General features: G+C 39.1%; 1 protein-coding gene across 1 annotated transcript; it reads left to right on the forward strand.

Moving 5' to 3' along the window:
• The first annotated feature begins 1445 nt into the window (after positions 1-1445).
• LOC149827175 (xyloglucan 6-xylosyltransferase 2-like) lies at positions 1446-20557 on the forward strand. Its single transcript, XM_090018457.1, has 4 exons — positions 1446-1504; positions 14164-14227; positions 14989-15608; positions 20548-20557. Exons 1-4 carry the CDS (start codon positions 1446-1448, stop codon positions 20555-20557), a joined length of 753 nt encoding a protein of 250 aa, XP_089874583.1.
• Positions 20558-21591: the final 1034 nt, after the last annotated feature.

Below are 21591 nucleotides of genomic sequence, written 5' to 3' on the forward strand. Positions count from 1 at the left end.
AGTCATACTGGATTTATACCAGGATCCAACAATAATAAAGGTCGGGGGAGGAAGGAAGGATGGGGTTCAAAAAAAATATTCTAAAAAAAAACTGAGTGTTAAGGGGCCAACTTATTTATGACAGGTTACCAACTCTTAGACATAGGGATGGCAGTGGACTGGGGTGGGCTGGGGGCGGGGGATAAGGTCTCCACCCCTACTCCATCTCAAACTCTTGCCCTCCATCTCCGTACAGGTTTGGATTTTAACCTCCATCCCCATTTTATGTCATCCATCCTCGGTCCAAACACAGTGAGGCGGGATGGGATCCCATTTTCCTTCGGTCCATTGTCATCCCTAAAGAAGGATTAGAGACGGGGTGGGGTGGGAGAAAGCGTATCCATCCTCGCACAGGTTTTTATTTTAACCTTCATCCCCGTTTCATGTCCTCCATCCTTGATCCAAATGGGGTGAGCCGGGGCAGGGCCCCCAGGTCCACTGCCTACTGGGTTGTCCATAGTTGATAATTCTCCTGCTATACACCGATCAGTTGTAGATGGCTTGGGTCCCCCATCATCTATGGTTAAGGTTAGGGGTGGCAATCAGGTCGGGTTGGCGGGTCAGCATACTTCAACACGAACCCGACCCATTTATTAAACGGGTCGGCTGTGGCAAACACGAACCCAACCCATTTATTAAATGGGTAACCCGACACGACACAGTTAACCCATTTAATAAACGAGTCGGGTAAACAGGTTGGCGGGTCAGGTTCAGGGTTTTGACGGCCTTTAACTGTTTAACCCTATCAATTTTGAAAAGTTGGAGGGGGTGTTCTGTCATTTTCCCTTGGAACTTGCGGACCACACACAGGAATCTTGACAACCACATAACGTGGCTGAATTAACTTGTCCCATTTTTTTATGGGAGGTGATTGGTGTACCCCACAAGCATTAAAATTTTTAACTTGTCGCATTAAATCATAAACATTGCGAATTCAAAACTTTGGCGAGGGTAAGTAGGGGTGGCAATCAGGTCGGGTTGGCGGGTCGTGTCAGCGGGTTGACGGGTCAGCATACCTCAACACGAACTTGACCCGTTTATTAAACGGGTCGGCTGTGGCAAACATGAACCTGACCCATTTATTAAAAGGGTAACCCGACACGACCTGCCTAACCCGTTTAATAAACGGGTCAGGTTGGGTAAATGGGTTGGCGGGTCGGGTTTAGGGTTTAGTGAAACTTGAATCAAAACAGAGAAGAGGGATCAAGATTAAGGTGGATAGAAGGGGAACAGGGCATTGGCGGTTGCCTATGCCGATGACTGGTGAACGCCAACCGGTTGGTGGGTCCTGTTAGTTCCCTAGTATACCCGAAATAAGGAGGCAAAAGGGGGAAAGGTCAGTGCCGACCGTAGGGAGAGAAAAGAGAAAAGGAAGGGGGAGAACCGACATGGAGGGATGTCGGTGGATGGCGTCTGGCGACGGAGGTCAGGTGCCTATGTCGACAAAAGAGGGTGGCCAACAGAGGTTGGTTCCGGGTTTTGTGAAAGAGATAACGAGGGAGAGAAGGAGAGAGAGGAGGATACTCAGGGTCGGGGGTGACCAATTGGAGGGTGGCAACCAACGTTTGACGACATGTAGAGGTAGAGAGAAGAGGGTGGTGGTATGCGGCGTGTGCCTGTGCGGTGAATCGTGATGGCAACGAGGTGGAGAGGAGTCAAACGAGAGGTCTCTGTCGGCTGTGGCTGGGTAGGAAGGAAGGGAAGTCTTTACACTTTAGGGTAATAGGGTTAGATAATTAAATATATATAGATAATTAAATATATACGGGTTGTGGGTGGTCAGGTTCGAGTAAACAGGTTGACCCACCCGCCTAACCCTCTTTATTAAACGGGTCAGCCGGGTTGGCATACCCCTAACACGAACCCGACCCGTTTAATAAACGGGTTAGGCGGGTTGACACGTTTACGACACGAACCCGTTTAAGCCAAACCCGAACCCGCCTAAGAAGCAGGTTGGAGGGTCGTGTCAGAAATTGCCACCCCTAGGGGTAAGAGATCGATGAACCCTACATGCATTAAAATTTTTAACCCGCCAAAACTGTTTTACATTGAAAAGTTTACGGGTTGGCGGGTTAGCGGGCGGGTTGGCGGGCCAGGTTCGGGTAAACAGGTTGACCTGCCCGCCTAACCCGTTTATGAAACGGGTTGGAGGGTTGGCATACCCCTAACACGAACCTGACCTGTTTAATAAACGGGTTAGGTGGGTTGACCCGTTTACGACACGAACCAGTTTACACTACAAGAAAATACGTTGTTAGTGATGGACTTTAGCGACGGAATATTTCCGTCGCTAACTAGCGACGAAATATTTCTATCGCTATAATGAACGAAGCTTACGAAAATAGCGATGAAATATAGTCTGTCACCAAGTCCGTCGCTCATTAGCGATGACTTTTGCGACATATTGTTTTGTCGTTACAGCCGCACCATTTGGCGACGACGTTTGTGACAAAAGTTGTTCCGTTGCTAATTAGCGACGGACTTGGCGACAGAATATAGTCCATCGCTCGTTTCGTAAATTTGATTTATGTTGGCTTAGCGACGAAATTAATCCGTCGCTAAGCCGTCGGTAATTTTCGAATAACCCTAATCCCAGACAGCTTTTCCTTTTCTTCTTTCGCTGCTCCTGCCGTTCACCCACTCCCGTCGTTCGTCGGTCCCACCGTCCGCAGGCCCCGCCGCCCGGAGACAGGTAAACGACGTTTGCGACACCGTGTTTTCCGGCAGGGGGTCGACCCCCTGCGTTTTCCGGCAAGGGGTCGACCCCCTGCTGTTCCGGCAGGGGCTTAACCCCTTGCTGGAACAGGCAGGGGATCGACCCTCTGCTTGCTCAGGCAGGCAGGCGACCCCCTGCTGTTCCGACAAGGGGTCGACTCACTGGCGGAAAGGCTGGGGGTCGACCCCCTGCCCGAACAGGGGGTCAGTTAACCCCCTATGTTCCGTAAGGGGGTCGACCCCCTGCCGGAGCAGCAGGGGAGTCGACCCCTTGCCGGAACAACTTTTTTTTTTGTGACTTCATTTTAAAACAGCATTTTTTTGTGCAGATTTTTCAACGGAACCAGCTCGTGCTCAGCCCCCTGTGGTAAGTAAGTGACAAAAACAATGCAAATCGGGTAAATACCCGTGATGAGTAAGTGATGCAAGCGTATCACATATTATTTAATTTATTAGATGTAACACTTTATTGTTCACACACTCACTTAGTTGTTGATATTTACGGTTGCTTTGTTGGAGTTCGGAGATCATGCTGAGCATGATTTTAATGTATGAATATGGAAGTGTTCTTATTTTTAGAGTACGGAGTTCATGCTAGGCATGGTAGTAGTTAGTGAGATATTGAAGTGTGTTTGCTGCAGGTACATGTTTGCCATTTGTTTGATATGAATGATTACGATGTATTGCAATGTTTGATGTAATTGTATCCATGCTTGCATGTAGTTACTTTCAATTTGATTATGACTTTCATGTGAAATTGTATAATGAAAGCATGCTTTAAATGATTGTATCATGTCATTAATAGTTTGCATATGAAAATATTAAGTTATTAATGCATGCATCAAAATTCTTGTTATTGTATGACATCATATATTGCATGATAAATTTGATATTTTCTTCATCGTAGCATTATAATTGTTCTCTTTCAATTCGTTAGGCTATTATTCGTAGCATCATAAGAAAATGACTGCAAACCGTGAATGGATGTACCGTAGGATAATAGACAATGAGTTATCGCATGAATATATGGATGGTGTTAAAAGTTTTATTGAATTTGCAACGGCAAGTGTCAGTACAGTGGATCCCACAGGTCAGATTAGGTGTCCCTGCAAGATTTATAAGAATAATCGATTTGTAGAACCTCATAGCGTTAGACATCACCTATACAGGAAGGGTTTTGTGAGTGATTATCAGAACTAGATGTTTCATGGAGAAGAATTTAGAAACGATTTTGATGCACGGGTGAATGTGGTGTACAATATTCCATATATGGATTTGATATTTGATGTCGCAGGAACAGAACTGGGTTCTGCTATGAGTTCTCGTGATGTAAGAACTGTCGTAGATGAAGAATCACCAAACGATGCAGCTAGTAGATTTTATGATTTACTTAGAGATGCTGATGAACCACTTTGGAACGGTTGCGAGAGTCACACTATCTTGCTTGCAGTTCTTCAACTAATGAATTTGAAGTCCGAGTATATTATACTTCTTGTCTGTAGTTCTTCCACTTTGGAACGGTCTCGCAAGCTCAACAAGTTTATTATACTTCATATCCGAGTATAAAAAAGTCAGATAGAAATGAGTGGTGGGCAGTTTGCAAGGTGAAGTCCAAACTATACCCTGAGTATGATCAGTTACAGGAAGATGAGTTAGCTGAAGACAGCGATTACTATCAATCAGATGATGTCTATGACTTCGCTTATGGTCACGATGTTGCACATGATATGCATGTTATATCTTTATTGGCCGATAAAACATTCATAGAGGAATGTGATCCAAATGATGTACCAAGTGGATGGGTAAACAATGAAGAAGAAGAAGAAGAAGAAAGTCAAACAAGTGACGAGGAAGAATTCTCAAGCTAGTGAGCAAAATCTTATAAAACAAACCTCTATTTAAATGCATTGCAATACTTGATGTGAATGATTTGAATTATTTGAATGTATTGTAATTTATGCAACGAATGATTTGAATTGTTGCAATACTTGATGTGAATGATTTGAATTATTTGAATGCATTGTAATACTTGATGTAAATGATTTGAATTATTTGAATGTATTGTAATACTTGATACGAATGATTTGAATGCATTGCAATACTTGATGTGAATGATTTGAATTATTTGAATGTATTGTAATTTATGCAACGAATGATTTGAATTATTGCAATACTTGATGTGAATGATTTGAATTATTTGAATGTATTGTAATTTATGCAACGAATGATTTGAATTTTTGCAATACTTGATGTGAATGATTTGAATTATTTGAATGCATTGTAATACTTGATGCGAATGATTTGAATGCATTGCAATGCTTGATGTGAATGACTTGAATGCATTGCAGTACCTAATATGAATGATTTGAATGTATTGTAAGACTTGTTGCGAATCATTTGAATGTATTGTAATACTTGATGCGAATTATTTGAATTATTGTAATACTTGATGCGAATGACTTGAATGTATTGTAATACTTGATGTGAATTATTTAAATGTATTGTATGACACATGTTATTTGTTAGAATATGGTTCATGGAGGTTACAGTGGTCGCTCATCCAGTAGTAGCCAGACCCAACCTTCATCTTCACGGGCTCCTGTGATAGGTATATCATTTAACTAATTGGATGCTTGATTAGTTCAAATGCGCATTCTGAGAATTTCTAACATATTTTTTTACAGATGATGTTTCGCCTGTACACGACCCACCTACACTATTTCATCACACAAGTCATGAGCCAACAGAGGAAGCAGGGTCTTCTCAGTTTGGCACAAGAAGACTCATTCGAATAGTGTATATCGATAATCGACCGTAAGTATTTCATTTTCAATTATTGCATATCTTATAAATATTTTATATTGATATTTACTGTGTACCAATTCATGTGCAACACGAGGTTTGAGCCACAAGAAGTAGTACGGGAGATTAGGAATTCACTTCTTCAACATCTTTCAGGACCGGTTGCTCAATGGAAAGAGTACTTAAAGGAGGTGTTAGACAGATTGTGATCCTCATTCACGGTATACAGTTGTTCCTCAAAGCTAATGTGTTTCATATTTAATTTTTTTAAGTAATGTATACTAACTTTTTGAAAATATTTTAGGCTTCGAATCGCTTCGCAACTACGGTGAAAGAAAATGATGCAAGGAAGGTGTGGCAGAAGGTGACTGTCAATCGATTTGCAGACATGCTGCACAATATGAAGACTGCAGCAAAAAAAGCATCTGGCATAATAGATGATCCACTACAGTGGAAGGGCCATGACCCTATTACTATCAAGAGAGATTATTGGGATGAAATGTGTGATAAGTGGGTGGGAGATGCATTTCGAAATCGCTCTGCGAAGGCTGCACAAAATCGAGCGAAAATGCCCGAAGCCCATCTACACACAGGTGGATCTAAGACATTTGGGAGCCACCTGAAGAAAATGGTAACTCATCAATATATAATATTAATTTTATAAGTATTGTTGCAAACTTGTGAACTAAATCTTTTGTCCTTTAACTTCGCAGGAAGCAGAAAAAGGAGACATTGTACCATATAAGGATATGTTTGTTGAAACACATAAATGAAAAACCACGGGAGTCTTCGTATCAGAGAAGGCGAGAACGACAACGGTATGTATTTATTCTATTAATAATCATTGCAATATGCAAGTTATCATAATGTTATCATTAATTATTAATGCATACTTTAAACATTATTTTGTAGGAGGCATATGAGCAACAAACGATAGAGCGATATGGCGATGACGCTACTCAGCATCCATCATTTGATCTTGCAGCATGGGTGACTGCAGCCGGTCAACCCAAAAAAGGTCGTGTGTTCGGGTTTGGGAGTAATATGAACACTTCACCAGTTATTGCTTCTTCTAGTTACGGTTCACAGACTTCTTCCGCCGACATAAGCTCCAAGCAGTAGCCTATTCTTTCGGATGATGATGTGCGCCAGATCATTAAGGATACATTGGATGACTACTTCCATGACACCGTCGCCCCCTTTCTCCGAGATGAGATCAACAATCTTGTGTTGAACAGGGGATCTTCGATTGCAGGTCCCTCTCATGTATAATCACATATTCAGTTTTTTGTCTGCTTTAGAACACATATGAGCATAATCGAATCACATATATAACTTTTTGCCTGCCTTAGAGCACATATGAGCATGATAGAATCACATATAGAGTTTTTTGCCTGCCTTAGAGCACATATGAGCATGCTATAATCACATATAAAGTTTTTTGCCTGCCTTAGAGCACATATGAGCATGATAGAATCACATATAAAGTTTTTTTGACTGCCTTAGAACACATATGAGCATGCTATAATCACATATTCAGTTTTTTGACTGCCTGAGAACACATATGAGCATGTTATAATCACATATTCAATTTTTTTACTACCTTAAAACACATATGAGCATGCCAAAATCACATATAGAGTTTTTTTACTGTCTTAGAACATATATCATTCATGATAGAAACACATATAATTTTTTTTGCTTTGCCTGCCTTAGAGCACATATGAGCATGATAGAATCACATATAGAGTTTTTCTGTCTGCCATAGAACACATATGAGCATGCTATAATCACATATTAAACTTTTTGACTGCCTTAGCACACATACGAGCATGATCGAATCACATATATAGCTTTTTGCCTGCCTTAAAGCACATATGAGCATAGTAGAATCACATATAGAGTTTTTCTAGCTGCCTTAGAACTCATTTGAGCATGATATAATCACATAATTTTTTTTTAATGCCTTAAAACACATATAATTCATGATAGAATCACATATAGAGTTTTTTGCCTGCCTTAGAGCACATATGAGCATGATAGAATCACATATAAAGTTTTTTTATTGCCTTAGAACACATATGAGCACATGATAGAATCACATATAGTGTGTAATTTATTTCATTATATTTTGTTTATCAATACTGACTGTTCATTTCTTGTGTAGGCTGCTAGCGATAATCAGCATAGCGGAGCTGAAGGGACTGATAAAGGCAATGAACAAGAAGACGCACAAAATCTTGGCGATGATTAGAGAACTGTGTTGAAGAAATTCTATTTTTTTTTGTTTCCTAATTGTAATTGTTGAATTGTAAATAATTAAACTTGTTAATTTTAAGGTGGAACGATTAATTGTTGTAGATTCCTTTTATATGGAATTTTATGTGTAGTTTGTTTTTTATTTACAGGAAATATAAATTGTACAGGAAATATAAATTGTACCGTTCTCGGTATTTAATTTTCAAATAAATTTTTTTATTTTTTCGTGTTTGCGATGGATTAGCGATGGAAACATCCGTCGCTATGCATATAAATCTAGCGACGGCTTAGCGACGAACGTAAATCCGTCGCCAAGCTGAGGTTGTCGTTTAGTACCGGCGGATTGACTTCGGAATACATCGCTCGTTATTCCGTTGCAATTAGCGACGGACCGGACGACGAATTTATTCTGTCGCCAGTTAGCGTCGAAAAATTCGAGACGTAAGCATACCGTCGCCTCGTCGTCGCTAATTAAGCCGGTTAGCGACGGATTAGCGACGGAATGTGGTCATCGCTAATCCACTGCTTTGTTGTGGTGTTAAGCCAAACCCGAACCCGCCTAAGAAGCAGGTTGGCGGGTCGTGTCAGAAATTGCCACCCCTAGTTAAGGTTAGTAACTGTCTTGAATTTCACAAACATGCGCATTAAGTGGCACATGGGTTGGGCCATGTGTTATTTATGATAAAGGTTAACCGCTCTCCAACTTATCAAACTTACCTATCACCATCTGACTATATTTTTTATACATGAGTGAGGGAGAGAATGCCTAGCAGTTGACTCGTTCAAACTACTTAGAAAGAGTGGCTGAGATGGAAAGATGATAAATGACCTATTTAATTTAGGGTTTAAATGGGCCGGATTTGATTTATCACCGTTCGTTGCTGATGAGTGGTGAACCATCAAAACCTTCCATTACTATGATCTGGACCCGGCCTACGTAAACCCGACCTTGAGCTGGGTCTGTTTTACACCTTATTTGGAGGGAGTTGTTAGGTCATGGCAAAGCAATTCATTGCCCACCTATAAAAAAAAAAAACTTCATTCCCCACCTATGCCGTGATATACCAAGTGAAGGGGGACGTGGTCGAGAGCAAACATGTGAAGAGTATTAATTATGAAAGCTACTTCTGAATAAATCAGTTTCTTAGGCAAACTCTCAATGTCTTAAAATATTTTATTATTTTACTTGACTCTAAATTTGTTATTGTTTTTTGGAGAATGTTATTTAAGAAAGTCGTGGTGCGATAAAATATTCATTTTTTCTGTGGATGAGATATTGGTGGGATATCCAACCGAATCTGAATCCACTTAGTCCGATTCAACAGAACATATAAAATCTGAATAACGATCTGAATTCAGTCTGAATAATCCAATGAATGACCCCGAATCTGAACATGCATAAGATTTATCAATTTAGAAAGTTGGCTACAAATTTGGCATTGAAATTTTCCATTTTAACTGTGAGTTTACATCTAGAATCTAAAAACCAATTACATGGATCAATTCAGTAAAAACATCTACATCTTGATCCAATCTGAATCATCTAAATCCCTCTAAAGCAGAGGGCCACAGTACCAAAACTGGTTTGAATGGAGTAACGTGTCGGTCACTCTCAGCCAAGCATGAAAACCCAAGTCAGAGAAATGTCGGAGGGTAGATAACCTTTTGCCATAAATACCTATGGGCCTAAGCCAAATCATTAATTTTTCTATGCGTGCGATTCAGGCTTCAATAGGTTAATTTATATTTTTAATTCAAAACATCATAGAGAAGACAGAGTTTTAAAAATACGAAAAAAAATAAAAGAATAGGCTGACCCGGGTGCTTTTTTTATTGGGGCTAGGCCTCCATTCACTTGGATTTATTACCCCAAGATCATCCGAACACTACCTAAGCAATTGGGGTTAAAATTTAAACATTTTAAAACTTAACTATAAAATTATTCCCTAACAATTATAGCCTTAAATGCCCCAAGCGTTTGGCACAGTGGAGGAGACCCTGAGTCTGACTGATAAGCGGGTGATCAGGGTTTCATTCTCATAAGTATCAGCCCCTTATATAAATGAGGGTAACAGATAACCCCTTGCTCAGCCAAAGCTTGATGGGTGTGCCTTGGGTTAATTTATCCTGTCGGAATAGTGACAATACGTATTGTCGACAGACTTAGTCAGCCTGATTAGGTTTCTGATCCGTGGTTTTCTCATCTTTCATAAGAAAAAATGGACAACTTAAATGATTGCTATCATGAACGTGGGACACGGTTTCAACTAAATAACCCTTAATATAGCCATCCATCGTAGGGGGTGTCAACGGGCCTGGTTTACCCAGACCCGACCCAAACAAAACCCTATAGGGTCCAGGTATGGTGATAAATAATAAAACCTGATTAAAACTCGAGTCTGGACCCGAAGGTCAGATGAATACATGGACCCAGGTATAGTTTGTGAAATTTTATACCAGATCAGGACTGACCCAAGTTCCGATTAAGACCTGCACTTTTTTAAATATAAAAATGATAAAAAAAAATATGGTTTTACCGGGTATAGTCCGAGTCTGGTTCATGTATTTCTTATTGAGTTCGGGTATGGTTTTTCTTATAGTGGATCCGATTAGACCTGAATCCAGGCCGAATACCATACCAAAAAACTGGGTCCAAGTTTGGTACCACCTGGGTCCTAACCAAACCCGACCTGTTGACACCCCTAATCCATAAGAACCGATCTGCTTAACAAAATGTATAAGTAGATGAGATTCTTCTCATTGGCATGTCAGGTAATGCACAGCAAGCGTCAGATCAGTGACATATACTTAAAAAAAATTTGTTGGCTTCTTATTTTAAATTTTGTTGACCCGTTATTTATTCAAGTCGCGCCTGCCATTAACTTGGCATCAATGAGAATTCTCAAGTTATAGACTAACCTTTTGATTGCAATTCTAAAAGATACACAAACTTTTTCAGAATTTCATGGTACACGACGAAGTTTTTATGACACTTGTCAAATAATGCTAATCATCATTGCCCTCAACCAGTTCACACTGCAGAGTTAGATATTCTAAAATAGTGAAAATAACCCTCAAATTCTTTGTTGCTTAATGGGCTTACATCTTACTAAATTTTTGTTGAAGTATTTTGTAGGTGATTGTGTGCAAATAATCATGTCTTTTGGAGTTAGTAAACCAACGACTTGTAAGCAAACTGGTATGGAGATGGCCTTCGGAGAGCCCACCATACCACTGTGATGTGTGGTGATCATTGCAAATAATCACCACTAATGGTGATGTTCAATATTACCTGATTCCCATAAGCTCCTACAACCTGGTTCAGAAAAACTCCAACGGGACCTGTTTCCTCATGCAAAATAGCGAGGTATTTGTTGTAAGGTAAACTCTCAAGATATGTTTGGTTTGATCACTTGAGATTCACTTGCTAATAGACTTTAGTGAACACTATCCCAAAAGCAATCAGACAAAAACAAAAAACAAAAAATTTGCAGAGAGTCTCAACAGCAAACTCATAAAAAGTGAGTTAAGATATAACCTCAGAAGTCAGAAGTGAGATTTAGAAAGTGAATCTCATTTGTGTGAGGTACACTTTTTCGTAAGGTCTCACCAGATTTTAAATTTGTGAGATTTTGAAAGTAAATCTATTTTGAACTATATTTTCACTTTTCAAAAACAAAATCAGACCAAAAGTACCTTCAATGTCTAAATACTAGATTTGTTTTAGTGGACGCTAAAATTGCTTTAACTTAATTTTTTTTTTTTGGTGAATTGTCATTTCACTAAAGTCTTTGGTGCAGATCTAACTCCTACCAAGTTTTTTGCACTGTTTATAATTGAATGTGGTAGTCAGCAAGATTTGTGATCCATAAGATATTCATATTTCAGTGGATGTGTTTTGGGTGGGATATCCAACTGAATCCGTGTCCTGTATCCATTTAGTCCGTTCGGATAGAACATACAAAATGTGATTAACAATCCTATTCCCTCTGAATTTGAATCTAACCTAATCCACAAATAACCCGAATCCGCTGAATACTTATAAGATTTATCAATTTAGCTAGTTGGATCTCGATTTGGCATTCAAGCCTTTTTTTTTTTTTTGACAGAGAAAGCAGGGTTAGGCAGACCCCTACCAGTTATATAACCATACCAATGGGAATCGATCGAATTCAGTAAAAATTTAAATACCTACGCCTTAATCAAATCTGACCCGTCTAAATCACTAAATCTACACCAGAACTGCTTAATATAAAAGCAAGCCATCTATCATCCTCTCGGCCACTTATTGCTGTATCGTTTGAATGGGGTCAAGTGTGGGTCATGCCTACTCTCATGCTCAGCCAAAGCATGAAAATGAAGTTTGAGAAAAGTCAAGAGGGTGGAATAATTTTTGTCATAAATAGTTGTGGGTCTAAGCCAAACCACTAAGTTGTCGGTGCATAGTTGGAGCATTAATTTTCTTTTGCTTTCAATTCAGGCTTGAATGGAATCGGTCCGAAGTCTAAGCAACCACATAAAATTCGAACATTTTAAAATTTAACGGTAAAAATTATTGTCTAGGAATTGTCGGCTTACATGATATTTTCAATTAATTAAATAAACCCTAATGAAGTCGTCCATGGGGACCTCTATACTTGAAAAATATACATTCTTTTCGTTGGCATCCCTAATGAAGTCATCAGCAAGTGACGTGTTTACCATAAACAACAAGGTTTTTTGTTGACATTATTTTAAGTCTGTATTTGGATCTGTCTGCCATCAAATTTTGCTAACCTGTTATTTTTTTTTAAGAGATAAGAAAACATTTTATTAATAAAATTAAAGCAAGTTACATAGTTAGAGATTGCGCCGAAGGGAGATGGGCCGAAAACCTGCTGAATAGATCAATGCAACGGGAAAAAGTGGCGGAAGCCATGCAGCATCAGATTTAGGCCACCTATTAACCACCAAGTAGTAGACGTCCGAAAGAATAGGTTTAGCCACAATAGTGCTGCTTGATGCAGTATCTCTAAAAATTCAAGCGTTACTCTCTCTTTCCAAATGAACCACCAAGCCGTTAACAACAAGCACTTTCGTATAGGGGTGGCAAAATCTGACCCGACCCGCCAACCCGTTTATTAAACGGGTTCGGGTTAGGGTTTGGCTTAAACGGGTTCGCGTCGTAAATGGGTCGACCCGCCTAACCCGTTTATTAAACGGGTCGTGTTCGTGTTAGGGGTATGCCAACCCGTTTAATAAACGGGTTAAGGGAGGTGGGTCAACCCGTTTACATGAACCCGTCAACCCGTTAACCCGACCCGTTAACCCGTTATGTTTATGACTTTATGTTAAAGTTTTATGTTAATGTTGGTAGTACAATTTCATATTGAGATTTGTAGAAAAAAAGTATAATATGTATTTTTTTGTGTGTTTCTAATTGTGTTATTCGGGTTAGACAGGTCGGTTATCGGGTCGACCCATTTAATAAATGGGTCGCTGTGTCGTATAATCGTGTCATGTCGACCCAACCTGTTTATTAAATGGGTTAATCGTGTCGTATCGGGTTACCTGTTTAATAAATGAGTCATGTTCGTGTTTGCCACATTCGACCCATTTAATAAACGGGTTGTGTTCATGTTGTGATATTCTGACCCGCCAACCCGTTAACCTGACCCGCCGACCCGAACCGATTGCCACCCCTACCACTACAAGAAAAATGTGTATTAGCGACGGACGCTATCCATCGCAAACTCCGTCGCTAACGTGTTTAGTGACGGATAGCGTCTGTCACATAAACCTAGTCACTAAATTGCATCAAAATTTATCTGTCGCCAATCTGTCACCAATTAGCGATGGCTTAGCGACAATGTATTTTTGTTGCTAATCCATCGCTAATTAGCGACAGAGTAACGACAGATGATATCTGGATATAATTCGTCGCTAACTTTTGGTTGGCAAGTCAGCGACGAATTAGCTATGGATTAATGTCCGTCGCAAACCATCGCCTGATTGAAATTGGCGACGAATTCACGATGTATATTTTCATCGCTAATATTAAAAAAATAAAAATAAAAATTGAAATATGAAACTCGAGAAAAAATTCTCGTTATATAATTCATATAACCTGCTTATAAAAAGCAAAGTACACAAAAAAAATACATATACAGGTGAAACAAAATTAACACAAGTTCTAAGTTAAACAACCAAATACAGTCTTTGCCGAGTTATAATTAGTTACAAGTATGTCAAACAAATTAAATACATGAATCTAACCATCGTCAAGATTCGGGGCATCATCCTCTTCATTTTCTAGATCTACCCCTCCCTCCATACTTCCATCAGCTCCTCTACGCTGATTATCTCCAGCATCCTGCAAGAGAACGAAAATGTTAGTAATTATAAACAAAATATAAACAAAATGCTCATATGTGTTATAAAATAGTAAAAAACTTTATATGTGATTCAATCATGCTCATATGTGTTCTAAGGCAGTCAAAAATTTTTATATGTGATTCAATCATGCTCATATGTGTTCTAAGGCAGTAAAAAAACTTTATATGTGATTCTATCATGCTCATATGTGTTCTAAGACAGTAAAAAAACTTTATATGTGATTCTATCATGCTCATATGTGTTCTAAGGCAGTAAAAAAACTTGCATAGTGATTCAATCATGCTCATATGTGTTCTAAGGCAGTAAAAAAACTTTATACGTGATTCTATCATGCTCATATGTGTTCTAAGGCAGTAAAAATCCTTGCATAGTGATTCAATCATGCTCATATGTGTTTTAAGGCAGTTAAAAAACTTTATATGTGATTCTATCATGCTCATATATGTTCTAAGGCAGTAAAAAAACTTTATATGTGATTCCACTACAAGAAACTTGTGAATTAACGACGGCCTAAATACATCGCTAATCCGTCGCTAAACTGTTTAGCGACAGATAGCTTCCATCATAAATTTTTTGTCACTAACTAGCGACAAAACTTATTCGTCGCAACTTTCATTTCTAATTTATGATGGATTAGCGACGGAAATGATCCGTCGCGAGTCTGTCACTATTTTAAATTAGCGATGGATAATATCCGTCGCTAAAAAATAAAAAAAAAATAAAAAAAATTACTCCCTGCCGGGCGGTATTTCGGCAGCAATAGGCTGGACTTGGACTGATTCGTCGGCAGCGGCGAAGGAGGACGACGACCCACCATCGGATCCCAGCAAACCGTACTCCTTCGGCCCCAAGATCTTTGATTGGGACTCGCAGAGGTCGGAATGGATCACTTGCCACCCGCATTTTCCCAATTTCGTCTCCCCCGGCAAGCTCCGGGTCCTCCTCGTCACCGGCTCGTTGCCAAAGGCATGCGTAAACCCAATGGGCGACCATTGCCCTCTGAAATTGATCAAGAACAAGATCGATTATTGCCGCCTCCACTGCATCGAGATCTTCTACAACATGGCCCTCCTCGACGCCGAGATGGCCGACTTCTGGGCGAAGCTCTCGCTGATTCGGAAGCTCCTCCTCTCGCACCTGGAGGTCGAATTCCTCTGGTGGATGGACAATGATGCCTTGTTTACTGACATGGTCTTCGAGCTCCCCTGGGATCGCTACAAGGACTCCAATTTGGTGATGCACGGGTGGAACGAGATGATCTACGATCAGAAGAACTGGATCGGATTGACTGGTAGCCTCCTCTTGCGGAATTGCCAGTGGTCGCTTGACCTCCTCGACGCCTGGGCTCCGATGGGGTCGAAGGGGAAGATCAGGATGGAGACAGGGAACTTGCTCATAAGAACGCTCGTTTGGGAACGGTTTAAATCTCACATCAGTTTAAATTTTGAACGAGGGAGAGAGGGAAAATTTTGCGCCTTAGGTGGGACGGTTTAAATCGAAAAGTAGCGACGAAATTAGCGAGGAAATTTTTTTGTCGCTAATTAGTGACGGATTAGCAACGGAAAAATTCCCTCGTTAATTTTGTCGCTAATTAGCAATTTTTTTGTAGTGTTAGCGACGGATTTGGCAACGGCCTACTTCTGTCGCAACTCCGTCGCAAATTTACATGACCAGTTAGCGACAAAATATTTTTGTCGTTAACGTCATCGCTACGTAGCGACGAAAAAACCTCTATCGCCAAATCCATCGCTAAATGTTGCGGGTCTTGCGACAAAAACGTGACGTCGCTAAACCATCGCTAATTAGCGATGGATTTGGCGACAAAAGTTTTTGTCACTATTTTCATAAATATTACAGATTTTAGCGACGGATTTGTTTCTCTCATTAATCTGCCGCAAAGTTGCGACAGAAAAAATCCGTCGCAAACTTCCGTCGCTAATGGCCATTTTTCTTGTAGTGTTCTATCTTGCTCATATGTGTTCTAAGGCAGTAAAAAAAAATTATATGAGATTCTATCATGCTCATATATGTTGGCAATTAAAAAACTTTATATGTGATTCAATCATGCTCATATGTGTTCTAAGACAGTAAAAAGACTTTATATGAGATTCTATCATGCTTATATGTGTTCTAAGGCAGTTAAAAAACTTTATATGTGATTCAATCATGCTTATATGTGTTCTAAGGCAGTCAAAAAACTTTATATGTGATTCAATCATGCTCATATGTGTTCTAAGGCAATCAAAAAACTTTATATGTAATTCAATCAGCAAGTGACATGTTTACCATAAACAAAAGGTTTTTTAATATATTATATACATTATACATAACATAATATATATAATATATATAATATATATAATATATTATATAATAGACCCGACTCGATTAATCCCATGGGCCTAATGGCATTCGTAGGTTGGGGTTTTTCCCAACCGGTAGGCCGATCCGAACAAATGGTCCGACCCATCATGAAGGGCCTGGCCAACTTGGCACTACAAGAAAAGCGTTAATTAACACTAAAAATTTATGATGAAAATAATCTATTTCAAATTTGCGACAGATTAGCAAGAGAAAACTAGTCGTCCTTAAAATCGAAATTAGTTGCAGAATTAGTGACGAAAAAATTCTGTCTCAAAATCCATCGCTAAGTAATGACAGATAAATCCAGTCTCAAACTCCATCACTGATTAACGATGGATTTACGACGAAAAAAATTATCTCAAACTTCATCGTAACTTAGCAACGGATTAACGTCAAAATTTTTCTATTCCTAAGTAGCGACGGATTTTGAGACAGAATATATCCGTCGCTAATTTTTGATGTAAAATGACCTATCTAGGGCACAAAATTATTTCCCTGCTCTCTCTCTCTCTCTCCTCTCTTCCGCCGATCCATCGTCCTTTGTCTTTCATCGCTTGATCCACCGTCATCGCCTCCCATCCTTTGAGCAAGCGTCGGCGACCGAAGCCACCAGCCACCCATCCGAACACCACCAATGTCTCCTTCTTCCCTGTTGCCACCGATGACCACTGACCATCGGCTACCCCCTCTTCGATCGCCGCCATCTCCCCTTCTTCCCTCAACGAACCCACTGGCAACCCACCGCCTGTTCCTCCAGCTCCGGCAACTCGATCGAATCCCACCAGTGACCACGTTGGTGAGCTCGCCTCCAGTACCCTTGTGCCTCCCCCATGTCCCTCTTTCCAACCTGTCGGCAAGGGAGCCCTGGTAGTACATTTCGTATGGGGGCTCCGCCCCCTGCCCTTGTTTAAGCAACAATGGCAGGAGGGATCTGCCCCCTTGCTGTTGTGTTTGCTCGGCCGACAAGGAGCCTCGTCCCCTACCATTGATACTTTCTGGCAGGGGGCTTCCGCCCTCCTGCCATAGTTAAGTTTTTTGCCAACCTTAGAACACATATAAGCATGATTTTCATCACTATGAAAGTTTTTTTACTGCCTTAAAAACCATATATGCATGCTTGAATCACTATGACATTTTTTTGGCAGCCTTAGAATACATATAAGCATGATTTCATCACTATGAAAGTTTTTTGACTGTCTTATAACACATATAAGCATAATTGAATCACTATAAAAGTTTTTTGACAACCTTAAAACACATATATGCATGATTTCATCACTATGAAAATTTTTGACTGCCTTAGAACACATATAAGCATGATTTCATCACTATGAAATATTTTGACTGCCTTATAACACATATGCGCACGATTGAATCACTATGAAAGTTTTCTGACAATCTTAGAACACATATAAGCATAATTTCATCACTATGAAAGTTTTTTGACAACCTTAAAGCACATATAAGCATGATTGAATCACTATGAAAGTTTTTTGACAACCTTAGAACACATATATGCATGATTTCATTACTATAAAAATTTTTGACTGCCTTATAATACATATATGTATGATTTCATCACTATAAATTTTTTTGACTGCCTTATAACACATATATGTATGATTTCATCACTATGAAAATTTTTGACTGCCTTATAACATATATATGCATGATTGAATTACTATGAAAGTTTTTTGACAACCTTAGAACACATATAAGCATGGTTTTATCACTATGAAAGTTTTTTGACTACCTTATAACATATATATGCATGATTGAATTACTATGAAAGTTTTTTGACAACCTTAAAACACATATAAGCATGATTTCATCACTATGAAAGTTTTTTGACTGCCTTATAAAACATATATGCATGATTGAATCCCTATGAAAGTTTTTTGACAACCTTGGAACACATATATGCATGATTTCATCACTATATTTTTTTTTGACTGCCTTATAACACATATATGCATGATTGAATCACTATGAAAGTTGTTTGACAATCTTAGAACACATATAAGCATGATTGAATCACTATGAAAGTTTTTTGACAACCTTAGAACACATATATGCATAATTGAATCACTATGAAATTTTTTGACTCCCTTATAACACATATATGCATGATTGAATCACTATGAAAGTTTTTTGACAACCTCTGAATTCTATTAATGTTCTTCACTTTATTGTTAGTCTATGTGTCATTCAGCCATGTTACTTTGATTGCCTTAGATTAGGTGCATTGCATATAATTTATTTCATTATATTTTGTTTATCAATACTGATATTTCGGTTTTCTTGTAGGATGCTGGAGATGATCAGCGTAGAGGAACTAATGGAGGCATGAATGAAGGGGCAGATCGAGACAATGAAGATCCGAATCTTGGCGAGAATTAGATTTATGTGTTGAATTTGTTTCAAATGAAACTCTTAGTATATGCTCACTTGTAACTAATTAGAACTTGGTGAGGATTATACTGGGTTGTTAAATCTGTTTCACTTATATCTTATGTTAAATTTGTTACACCTGCTTTGTATATGTATTTTTTGTGTGTACTTTATTTTTTATACACAAGTTATATAAATTGTATAACGATAATTTTTTTCTCAATATTTATTATATTTCAAACAATTTTTTTTTATAAATTTTACGACGAATATTATCCGTCGCCAATTTAGCGACGAATATTTATCTATCTCAAAAACTGAATCAGCCGATGTTTTGCGACAAAATGTAATCCATTGCTAAATTGGCGACGGATATTAGAGACAGATACGTATTCATCGTTAAATTTTAACGATGGATTATCGACGGATATGTATATGTTGCAAAACTAAATCGATGCTTATTTAATGACGGATTAGCGACGGATCATGACATTCGTTAATCTATCGCGAATTAGCGATAAAAGTAGCGACAGATCAGTTCTGCCGTTAATTAGCAACCAAAAAATTATGATGGATGATATCCGTCGTTAAGCCATAGTCAATCCGTCGCTAAAAAGTTCAGACGGAATTGTGATGGATTAGCATCAGATAGCGTCCGTCACTAATCCGCAGAACTCTTTTAGTGTGGTCAACAGCTTGGTTAGAGCAACGATGGGCCAGGACAATCGGTCAACGGCCCAGTCAACCCAGCCCGATGCCCACCCCTAGCCATCACCCAACTCGGTTGTCCATACTTGATAATTCTCCTGCTATATATACACCGATCAGTAGTAGATGGCTTGGGTCCGACATCATTTATGGTTAAGGTTAGCAACTCTCTTGACTTTCTCAAACTTGCACATTAAGTGGCACATGGCGTGGGTTATGTGTTATTTATGATAAAGGTTAACCACTCTCCAACTTATCAAACTTACCTATCATCTCAGTGGGAGAGAATGCCTAGCAGTTGACTCGTTCAAACTACTTAGAAAGAGTGGTTGAGATGGAAAGATGATAAATGACCAACATCTTAAGCAAACTCTCAACGTCTTAAAATATTTTATTATTTTACTTGACTCTAAAATTGTTATTGCTTTTTTTTTGTTATTTGGAGAACGTTATAAAACGAAAGTCGTTGTGCGATAAAATATTCATTTTTTCTGTGGATGAGATTTTGGTGGGATATCCAACCGAATCTGAATCCACTTTGTCCGATTCAATAGTACATATAAAACCTGAATAACGATCGGAATTCAGTCTGAATAATTCAATGAAGGACTAGAATCTGAACATGCATAAGACTTATCAATTTAGAAAGTTGGCTACAAATTTGGCATTGTAATTTTCCATTTTAACTGTGAGTTTGCATCTAGAATCTAAAAACCAATTACATGGATCAATTCAGTAAAAATAACTACATATTGATCCAATCGGAATCATCCAAAACCGGTTTGAATGGGGGTAACGTGTCGGCCACTCTCAGCCAAGCATCAAAACCCAAGTCAGAGAAATGTCGGAAGGTAGATAACCTTTTGTCATAATTTTTCTATGCGTGCGATTCAGGTTTGAATAGGTCAATTTATATTTTGAATTCAAAAAATCATAGAAATGACAAAAAGTTTTAAAAATACGAAAAAGAATAAAACAAGAGGTTGATTCGGGTGCTTCTTTTTAGTGGGTCTAGGCCTCCATTCACTTGGATTTATTACCACAAGATCATCCGAGCACGACCTAAGCAATGGGATGTAAAATTTAAACATTTTAAAACTTAACTATAAAATTACTCCCTAACAATTATGGCCTTAAATGCCCCCAAGGGTTTGGCACAGTGGAGGAGACCTTGGATGATAACCGGGTGATCAGGGTTCCATTCCCATAATTAAGTATCAGCCCCTTACATGAATGAGGGTAACAGATAAGCCCTTGCTCAGCCAAAGCTTGATGGGTGTGCCGTGGGTTTATACGTATGACAGACTTAGTCAGCTTCATTAGGTCTCTGATCCCAGAACTCCCACCAAGTTTGTTGTCAGAGGCGGAGCTGGGGTGGGGGCAGGATTGGGCTGTAGCCCAGTCCTGCCTCCCGAAACAGTTAATTTTCTTTTTTTTTTAAAAGTCCAGTCCTAGCCCAGCCCTGATTCCATATGAAATAGATTTTTATCTATTTTTGTAGCCCAGTCCTAGCCCAACCCAGCCCTGATTGCAGCAAATAGTTTGATTTGACCATATGAAATAGATTTTTATTAATAATTGTAGTCATTAATAACAATCTTACACTTTTGCTTAGCATCGACAAGATGTCCCATAACATCCTGCTTCTGTGCTCGATCAATCATACTTCAGCTGCGCAAAATTATTTAACCAAGATAAACCATCGTTGTTCTCTTCAGTGTCGCATACAAAGAAAAACAAGGTCTCCATGAATCTTTCTGCTCGGATACCAATTTGTCACGGCCATAGAATTTTTTGCAAACCCGCAACGTGCCGGACTGCCTAGTCTGAACAGCCCAACGACCAAAGGCCGTGCCACAACAGTTTTCTATGTACTGAATCATTTTTATTGGCCCTACGTACCACTTCGTGCACAACTGTCTAGCGTAAGTTGATCAA

Source organism: Nuphar pumila, chromosome 10 (genome assembly GCF_984573655.1).
Source record: "Nuphar pumila chromosome 10, dmNupPumi1.hap1.1, whole genome shotgun sequence".
Lineage (NCBI taxonomy): Eukaryota > Viridiplantae > Streptophyta > Magnoliopsida > Nymphaeales > Nymphaeaceae > Nuphar > Nuphar pumila.

Bases quoted from the DNA above. Each gene is read 5' to 3' on its own strand.
- LOC149827175 (XM_090018457.1), top strand. From the start codon at position 1,446: ATGGCGTCTGGCGACGGAGGTCAGGTGCCTATGTCGACAAAAGAGGGT. The intron at 1,505-14,163 runs GTTGGTTCCGGG...GATTATCTCCAG, and splicing joins AAAGAGGGTGGCCAACAGAG to CATCCTGCAAGAGAACGAAA. The intron at 14,228-14,988 runs GTTATAAAATAG...GCAGCGGCGAAG, and splicing joins TAAACAAAATGCTCATATGT to GAGGACGACGACCCACCATC.